This window comes from Prionailurus bengalensis, chromosome D1, assembly GCF_016509475.1.
Source record: "Prionailurus bengalensis isolate Pbe53 chromosome D1, Fcat_Pben_1.1_paternal_pri, whole genome shotgun sequence".
Taxonomy (NCBI): domain Eukaryota; kingdom Metazoa; phylum Chordata; class Mammalia; order Carnivora; family Felidae; genus Prionailurus; species Prionailurus bengalensis.
The window spans coordinates 21558455-21568556 of NC_057346.1; the positions used below are offsets into that span (position 1 = coordinate 21558455).

Here is a 10102-nt window from a genome sequence, read left to right on the forward strand (position 1 = left end):
CACTTTTGAAGGCCAAGAATCAGAGTACTGTTCTCTATTATTTTGGCTAAGGCATAAGTTCACTATATGAATGATTCATACTTTTATTCAATAATTATTCCATAATTCCATAATTTCTGCATTTGAAAAAGAATACAGAAACTCAATTATACTCAGTTGCTGTAAAAAGTTTCCTCTAAAACATGGTGTTAATTAAATGATGGTGCAATTTTTTTCTAAAATTTATTTTCTTTAAAAATGCTATATACTTTCTCATCAAAATGACATGGAATATACTGAAGTTTATTATGTTCCTTGTTTCTGTCTCTTAGTTGTTGTTTTTGTTGGGGGGGTGGGGGAGTGGCAGTGGTAAGGTCACTTAACACGAGATCTACTCTTGTTACAAGTTTGTAAGTGTACAATACAGTATAGTTAACTAGAAGTGCTGTGTTTTACAACAGATATCTAAGCTATGCATCTTGCATACCTGAAACTTCTCACACACTGAAAAATTGGAGTAGACATAACACCTTCAAGTTCATGTCAGACACAGTGACTCCTTCCTCCTGGTGATCTCATACCTAAATTTCAGGACAGTAATCAAGACACATAAACAGGAACTGAACCCAGGGTTCAAGGATGTTCTGAAAATCATACATGAAGTCCTCATTGACACGGAAAAGTCAGGTTTTGCAATACAAATGCCTCTGAACAGGGTGTTACACTCTGACACTGGAGTACAGAGAGAGACATGGGCAAGAAATTGCATATATAACATAACCAAAAATTAGCATTGAGATTGTGACTATGGAGAAGAAGCACTTGTTACTGTTTCTAATTGTGGACAGAAAAGGGGGGAGAGAAAAAGAGGATCAAAGGAAATTTTTAAATAAAAAATTTTAAGCAGGTTTGGATATGCTTAGAAATAGAAGAGTCTGTAGAGGTGGAGAGATTAAATATGTAAGATGAAATTTTGAGGAAATAAAATCCCAAAAAATGAAAAAAAAGTTGACAAAGTTCAATATCTATTCATACTTTTAAAATACTTATTTGAATCAGGGAATGATGGATACTGTCTTTTTTTTTTTAAATAAGCTTTACACTCAATGTGGGGCTTCAACTCAGGACTTTGAGATCAAGAGTCACATGGTTTACCAAGGCAAGCAGGTGCCCCCTGACAGATGCTTCTTTAAGATGATAAAATGTGTAAAATAAATATATAAAATGCCAACAATTTAATTTGAAAACTTTAGAGGCTTTCCTAATTAGAAGCAGAAGTTAATCTGAGATGCCTACAGTCTCAACTGTTACTTAACACTGTATTAACGGTATTAGAAAATGCAATTATAAATGGCAAAGGGATAGGAGGCATAATAACCAGAAGAAAACAGGTAAAATTATCTCTATTTATAGAAGATTTTATTACATTTTGCAAAACCTGAAAGAATCCATGGGAAAACTTGTACAAAAATAAGTTATATTGCAAAGTATAAAATTAGCATAGAATTCAATAGAATTCATATATGCAAATAATAATCAGAAGATATAATGAAAGATAGCAGCAAAAATACAGCAAAAATAAAATACAATAAAATTCCCAACCATAAATCTAATAAGAAAGGTGAAAAACAAAGATGAGGAAAATTATGAAACACTCCTAAAAGATACTAAAGTAGACCTAAAAGAAAATAGGAAGACATACTATACTTCATGTTGGAAGTCTCAAGATTCAAAGATGTCAATTCTCCCTAAGTTTACTTATAAGAAGTTTAGGATGCAATCACTAAACATGCCCGGAGGCTTGTTTTGTTTTGTGTTGTGTTCTGTTATTTTGTTTTGTTTTCTTTTTGGACCTTCATAGATTATAAACATTATGGTTAAAAAATGAATAACCAGGAAAACCCTAAAAAAGAATAACAATATGTGGGAAATTACATTCAAGATATGAAAACATTATGAAGCTCCTATAATTAAAGCAGTGTGGTATTGGCTCATGACTAGACTAGCAGACAAATAGAACAGAATAGAAAACACAGAAATAACTCAAGTGTCTATGAAACTTAGTATGCAATTAAGGCAGCAGCTCAGCTCAGCAGGGAAAAAATGGACTTTTTTTTTTTATAAATGGCGATAGAACAACTGGATAGCCATATGGAAAAAGATAAATTTGGATCCATTCCTCACACCATATACTGGTACAATTTGTAAAAAGATCAGACATCCAAATGTAAAAAAATGAAATCATACAAACATTTTGAAAAACAAAAAAAGAGTGAATTTCTTTATAACCCTAGAGGAAAGAAAGCATTTCTAAATATGACTAAAATATATGAAACAAAAGATTAAGAACATGAATTTTTAAATTTTATAAGGAAAAGCCAAATCACAAAATGAGAGGAAAATGTATGCACCTTATACCCCAAACAAAAAGCTAATATGCATAATATGTAGTCCTTCTAAAAATTGAGACCAAAATCCAGCAGAAAAGTGACGAAGGTGTGATGTAATACCAACAGCCATTAAATATATGAAAATACCTCTAATGTTTCTCATTAGTAGAGAAATGCTCATTCTAACTATACTTGAAAATTGTTTTTAATCTTTTAGGTTGGAAAAATTGAAATTTTTGAGAATGTACTATGTTGGAGAGACAAAAGAAAGTAGGCATTCCCATTTATTGCTAAAGGGAAAACAAATGTTAATTCTCCCAAAAAGATTCACAGATTCAATAAAATCCCAATCAAAATCTCAGGAGGTTATTTTGTGGGAATTTACAAACTGATCCTAACATTCATATGAAAACTCGAAGGACCTAAAAAACCAAAATAACTTTGAAAAAGGTGAATGAAGTTAGAAGACTTATACTGACTCATTTTAAGAATTATTATAAAGTTACAGTAATCAAAACTGTGTGGTATTGACATCAAGATAGACAAGCAGACAAAGGGAACAGAATGTAAAAAACAGAAACAATTGATTTTTAACAAAAGTAAAAGAACAGTTGCTGGACACAGATGTGCAAAAACACACACACACCAAAAAAACACTTTGATCCACAACTCAACTGTATATAAAAAATAACTCCACGGACTATAGACCCAAATGTGAAAACCCATAAAACTTCCAGAATAAAATACGGGAGAAAATCCTTATGATTTGGTGGGGGGGGGGAGGTGGTTCCTTATGATGTTTTTTTAAGGAACAAGTTCTTGAATACGACAACAAAGCTACAGTTCACAAAAGAAAAAAATGATGAGGTGGATTTCATGAACATTAAGATCTGTTAATAGAATGAAAACATAAGCCATGGACTATTTGAAAATCTCATATTTAGTAAAGGACTTGAATTCAGGATATATAAAGACCCTTGAGATCTCAGTAACAAGAAATAAACAGCCTACCTTAAAATGGGCAAATAGGTGGGATAGACATTTCACACACACACACAAAAAGATATATGGATGACAAATGATAACATAGAAAGATACTCATCATCATTAGTTACTAGGGAGATGAAAATTAAAACCACTATGTGCCCCAGGTCAGGCTCTGCTCTGACGGCACAGATCCTGCTTGGGATGCTCTGTCTCCCTCTCTCTCTTCCTCTCTATCTCTCTTTCAAAAATAAATAAATAAACATTAAAACTACCATGAGACACCCCTATACACCTGCTAAAATGTCTTCAGTTAAAAAGTGGGCCATGCCAAGTGTTAGTGACGATATGGAGGACTGAAAATTTCAAACACTACTGGTGAAAGTGTAAAATGGTACAACCACTTTGGAAAACAGTCTGGCACTTTCTTAAAAAGTTAAAACATGGGGCACCTGGTTGGCTTAGTTGGTTAAGCATCTGACTTTGACTCAGGTAATGATCTGGTGGCTCTTGACTTTGAATCCCACATTGGGCTCTGTGTTGACAGCTCAGAACTTAGAGCCTGCTTCAGATTCTGTGTCTCTGGCTCTCTCTGTCCCTCCCCTGTCTCAAAAATAAAATAAACATAAAAAAAATTGGGGGGGCAGGACACCTGAGTGGCTCAGCCAGTTAAGTGTCCCACTTCGCCTCAGGTCATGATCTCACGGGTTTGTGAGTTCAAGCCCTGTGTTAGACTCTGCTGACAGCTCAGAGCCTAAAACCCAGTTCACATTCTGTCTCTGTGGGGTGGAGCCAGAAGATCAGGAGATCCAAAATTTTCACAGGGCTAGAATGCCACAGGTCTATTATGTCTTCTTTCTCACTCACACCCTTTCACATCACTCTTCTTCTGACCTCAAGAAGAACAGTAAACTATCTCTTAAACAGGACACAGAACTAACCATAAAAGGCAAAACTGATAAATCAAACTTCATCAAAATTAAGAACATCTACTATTGGGGCACCTGGGTGGCTCAGTCAGTTAAGCGTCCAACTTCAGCTCAAGTCATGATCTTGGGGGGTTCGTGGGTTTGAGCCCCATGTCTGTCTCTGTGCTGACAGCTCAGAGCCTGGAACCTGCTTCAGGTTCTGTGTCTACCTCTCTCTCTGCCCCTCCCCCACTCATGCTCTGTCTCTCTCAAAAATAAACATTAAAATTAAAAAAAAAATCCACTATCCAAAGATATCATTTAGAATAAATGTTCTGGAGACAAGAGATATAGAGAGACAGATTGACATACAGATGTGTGTATGCATTATATATGTATGTATTACTGACATAATACTCGTACATGCACATATATATAGTACACATACATTTATACACTTACACATATAAGTATTTAAATGTAGAATTTTAATTCCTTCAAGTCAATAGGAAAGCAGCTAACAACGCTAGTTTTCAAATGACCAAAAGATTTGGGTAATTTCTTCATGGAAAAAGATATCCAGGGATGCCTGGGTGGCTCCGTCCATTAAGCATCTGACTTCGGCTCAGGTCATGATCTCACGGTTCATGGTCTCAAGCCCTGTATTGGGCTTTGCACTGTCAGCACAGAGCCTGGAGCCTGCTTTAGATTCTGCATCTCCCTCTCTTCTCTCTCTCTCTCTCTGCCCCTCCCCTGCTCATGCTCGCTCTCTCTCTCCCTCTCTCAAAAATAAATAAACATTAAAAAAAATTTTTAAGATATCCAAACAGCCAATACACGTATTAAAAGGTGCTTGACATCAGGAAAATAAAAATTAAAAGGCATTTTCTTACACACACCAGAATGGGTAAAATGCAAATACTAAGTGTTAATAAGGATGTGGAGCAACTGGAACTCTCAGACATTGTTGCCAGCAGTGCCAACTGACTCAAATGTTTTTTAAAACACTTTAGCAGTATTTATAAAAGCTAAATATAGACCTACTCTATTATCCAGAAAATCCACATCTAAGTGTATATCCAAAAGAAATGTTTGCATAGTTCAATCAAAATGCATGTTCAGGGGTACCTGGGTGACTCAGTCTTGAGCATCTGACTCCTGATTTCAGCTCAGGTCATGATCTCACAGTTAGTAGGATCAAGCCCTGTGTCAGGCTCCACGCTGACAACGTGGAGCCTGCTTGAGATTCTCTCTTTCCCTCTCTCTCTTGCCCCTCCCCTGCGTGCTCTCTCTCTCTCTCAAAATAAATAAATAAACTTTAAAAATCCATGTTTAAAAATTTTTGTAGAAGCTTTATTAACAATAGAGCTAAAATTGATGGATGAATGGATAAATAAGATGTGGGATAGATAGATAAATAGATAGATACATAGATAGATAGACAGACATATACAATGGAGTATTATTCAGCAATCAAAAAGAATGAAATCTTGCCATTTGCAACTACGCGGATGGAACTAAAGGGTATTATGCTAAGTGAAATTAGTCAGTCAGAGAAAGACAAGTATCATATGACTTCATTCATATGAGGCCTTTAAGAGACAAAACAGATGAACATAAGGGAAGGGAAGAAAAAATAACATAAAAACAGGGAGGGGGACACAACATAAAAGATTCTTAAATATAGAGAACAAACAGGGTTACTAGAGCAGTTGTGGGAGAGGGGATGGGCTAAATGGGTAAGGGGCATTAAGGAATCTACTTCTGAAATCATTGTTGCACTATATGCTAACTAACTTAGATGTAAATTTAAAAAATAAATAAAAAAAACAAACAAAACCAATAGGTCTGAAACTTGACCAGTTCAATTAACAGGCTAAATAGTTGTATATTCACATAATGGAATACCACATAACAATAAAAAGTATATATATCTGTATATGCAACACTATAGATGAGTATCACAGTCATTATTATGCTGAGATAAAGAAGCCAGAAACAACAGAGTATGTGTTTATGTGAAGTTCAAACATAGGCAAAACTAATCTATGATAATAAAAGTCAGGAGAGTAGATAAACTCTGGGTAGGGGGGGTGGGATTTGAGGGCAGGTAGTATTTACTGGAAAGGAGCAAAAGGAAGCCTTCTAAAGTGGATGGAAATGTTTTACATCATTATCTAGTCTGTGGTTACATATACATATGCAAAAATTCAATGAGCTATACACTTAAGATCTGCATACTTTGCTATATGAAAGTTAGGCTACAAAAAGTTTTAAAGGAAGGTTTCTGTTTTCTTTCATTACCTACATTGTGCCGCATACCCAATACACACCTATTACACCACCCCATGCCTAAATTCTAGGTTCCCTGAATTCAGGTATCTATTTAGTCTCATCTAAAGTATAATTCTCCCCATGTGTTTCTTATTTTCTTTGCAGCAATACTGACCAGAATCAAAAGGCAAAACTAAACATTTATCCACACTTCCCTTATTTCTCACTGGAATAGAACTTTCCTCAGGAAAAGTTCATAAATAAAAATATTTCCCCAGCATGGCACTTCTCATTACTTCCCAAAGAAATCTTACCACTAATGGTGAGTTTACACACACACACACACACACACATGCACACACACACACGCACACACACACACACAAATTGTTCCTTTGATTTTTTATATAATGCTATATTTCTCATTACATAATACTGTGGATTTATGAACTTATCCTGAGATCACCATCCCTTCCCCATGTGCCCCATTATTAGAATATGATGGCTATCTACAATGACTGAAAATTCAATAGCACTTGCCTCTCCTAATAAGCAACAGGTTGGTGCTGCCTTCATAACTAAATGTGTCCGCACAGCTACCTGGTGCTCTGTTACATCCTCCAGACCAGTGTCATTTACTAAAAATATAATTTAAGCCACATTTGTAATTCTCAGCCCCTAGTAGACACATTTAAAAAAGCTAAACAGGGGCGCCTGGGTGGCGCAGTCAGTTAAGCGTCCGACTTCAGCCAGGTCACGATCTCGCGGTCCGTGGGTTCGAGCCCCGCGTCAGGCTCTGGGCTGATGGCTCAGAGCCTGGAGCCTGTTTCCGATTCTGTGTCTCCCTCTCTCTCTGCCCCTCCCCCGTTCATGCTCTGTCTCTCTCTGTCCCAAAAATAAATTTAAAAAGTTGAAAAAAAAATTAAAAAATAAATAAATAAAAAAGCTAAACAGGTAAATTCATTTTAATAATATATTTTATTTACTGTAATATATCCAAAATGTTACTTCTACATGTAATCAACATAAAAAGTTGCAATGAGATATTTTACAGTTTTTCATATTACTCCTTCAAAGATCCAGTGTGTACTTTACAATTACATTGTACAATTACATGTACTTTACATTACACACTTATAGTATGTCTCAGTTTCAATGCTCAATACCATATATCACTAGTGACTACCATTTTGGATAGTGCAGCACCCAGTTATTTTGGACCACAGCCAAGGTAACCCTTGAAATAAGACTCCAAATTCCTTCTCTGTTAGTCTTGAAATAATATATGACTCCTCTACCACACGTCTTTACACCCCATAAAAATAAGTTTCTCTCTTCTGGAAGTTTTAATTCACTAAACTATGTCCGTAGGGCTCCACCCACCAAGTCATTGGTCACCATACTTGCCTCTCTCTGAAATCTAACATACTTTCCACTTACACACTGCAAAATTCATCAAACACTGATCTTGTCATTTTGCCAAGACCAACTCAACAAAATTTTTCACCTCCTACTCTCTTGCAAAATGTGATATATTAAAATTATCCTGTGAAAAGTAGCATGAAATTACTGTGAATATATTCATAATTTAAATGTGCTAGGTCAACCAACATGAGAAATGAAATCTTCCAAGAAAAAGATGAGGGAAGAAAACATGGCAAAGGGAAAAACAAACTGGATCGGGATTCAAGCAACGATTTCAGTTCCAGATAGTTTTATGTTCTTGCGCAACATACAAACATTTCTGACTCTGCAAAGTGCAATGTATTATAAAAAGGCACTAGACCGAATGATTCCTAAGCCCCACTCAGTGTTGAATACTCTGTAATTGCAGCAATTATTTTTCATAAAATAAAGAAGGAAAAATTGGGGGATTAGGGTAAGGGAGAATCAATCCATTGGGGAAAAAACGTTAAAATTTCCTCTACCATATAGTACAGAAAGACAGCACTGGTGCTTGGAGTCCTCAATGAAAAAAGTAATCATAACAATAGTAATAAAAACACTCCAATAAAAAAAATCCTTGGATCACTTATCTAAATTTCTAATATTTTTTTCAAGAGAAGGTTATTCTGCCCACAGTTTTCCTCAGGGCAACTTTGACATCCTTAGTCCTCAGACTGTAGATTAATGGGTTGAACATTGGCACAACAATGGTGTAGAACAAGGAAGACACTTTCCCCTGGTCAAGGGGTAAAATAGAAGGTGGCTTGAGGTACATAAAAGCTCCTGATCCAAAGAAAAGAGAAACTGCAATTATGTGAGAACTGCAGGTACTGAAGGCCTTGGACCTGCCTTCAGTGGAGCTAATGTGGAAAATGCTAGAAATAATGAAACCATAAGATATAAAAATGGCAACAATGGGCACCCCAATGCCAATGGTCACAACAATAAAGACAATTAGTACATTTATGTAAGAGCTGTTGCAAGAGAGCTCAAGGAGGGGAAGGATGTCACACATATAGTGATTAACAAGGTTGTCAGAACAAAATGTCAGAAATAATATATTTCCTGTATGGGCCACAGCTCCCAAAATCCCCATCCCATAGACACCCAGTAAAAGGAGTAAACACACCTGAGAAGACACAGTGACCATGTACAGCAGTGGTTTACAGATGGCGACATAGCGGTCATATGCCATCGCTGACAGGATGTAGGATTCAGAAAAGACAAAAAAGCAAAAGAAAAAGAGCTGAGTCATACACCCTGCATAGGAAATGATGTTCTTCTTGGAGACAAAACTCATTAGCATTTTGGGGATGATGGCAGTAGAGAAACTAAAATCTATGAAGGACAAGTTGAAGAGGAAAAAGTACATGGGAATATGAAGGTGAGAATTCAGCCCAATCAGGGTTATCAGGCCCAAGTTCCCCACCACAGTGACCGTGTAGAAACCTAGAAACAGGAAGAAGAGGGGCATCTGGAGTTCTGGCTCATCTGTTAAGCCTGCGAGGATAAACTCTGTCACAGAGGAGGCATTATCTGTAGCCATTCTCCTCCAGAAGAGTCTGTAAGGGAAAAAGAAGAGTCACTGAGACAGAGAGAAGCCACACACCATGGAATTTAAGGGGCTGACATGGAGAAGACAAGAATGGGAACATTTACTGGCACTGTTCTAAATGTTGTGTGGCATTATGAGTATCCCCATTTCACAGATGAGGACACTGGACCTAAGGGACTTGCACAAGTCCTGATGCTACTAAGTTACAGCAGGAGGTGAACTCAGGTGGTCTGGCTCCTGGGCTTTGAGCTTTTACCCACTCTGCTAGAGGACAGACCAGGGCGGGCAGGCACTCACCCTCCTCTGCTTGGAGTCACAGTGCTGTTCTCCACTGGCTCTCATCCATCTCTTTCATGGAGACTCAACTGGCCCCGATGAAAAGCAAGTGACAACCCAGAGCTCAGACCCTCTGCTTCTGCTTCTCTACTTTGAGGAGCGAAACCTCTAATTTATCTTGCTGCGCTGAAGAACTTGATCTTTGATTGTGGCTTTGCTGCAAGTCTCTTGTCCAAATTCCGGGGATGAGACAGCATCCTTTCCAAATGCCCATGGATAACAAGAGACTA

General features: G+C 37.0%; 1 protein-coding gene across 2 annotated transcripts; it reads right to left on the bottom strand.

Moving 5' to 3' along the window:
• Positions 1–1834: 1834 nt before the first annotated feature.
• On the bottom strand, positions 1835–9527 carry LOC122482520 (olfactory receptor 8B12-like). Of its 2 annotated transcripts, XM_043578840.1 has the most exons (2): positions 8606–9527; positions 1835–1863 (listed from the first exon to the last, which is right to left on the bottom strand). In XM_043578840.1, the coding sequence occupies exons 1-2, from the start codon at positions 9525–9527 to the stop codon at positions 1835–1837; spliced, it is 951 nt and encodes a 316-aa protein (XP_043434775.1). The 2 variants fall into 2 exon arrangements, with proteins under 2 accessions (XP_043434775.1, XP_043434776.1); XM_043578841.1 differs by lacking the exon at positions 1835–1863 and having other exon boundaries at positions 8592–9527.
• Between the last annotated feature and the right edge of the window lie 575 nt (positions 9528–10102).

Excerpts from the sequence above, each read along its gene's own strand:
- LOC122482520 (XM_043578840.1), bottom strand. The coding sequence starts at position 9,527 with ATGGCTACAGATAATGCCTCCTCTGTGACAGAGTTTATCCTCGCAGGC. Across the intron at positions 1,864-8,605 it reads GAGGAAAACTGTGGGCAGAA|TTTTTAACCATAATGTTTAT; the intron begins TAACCTTCTCTT and ends CTGGTTATTCAT.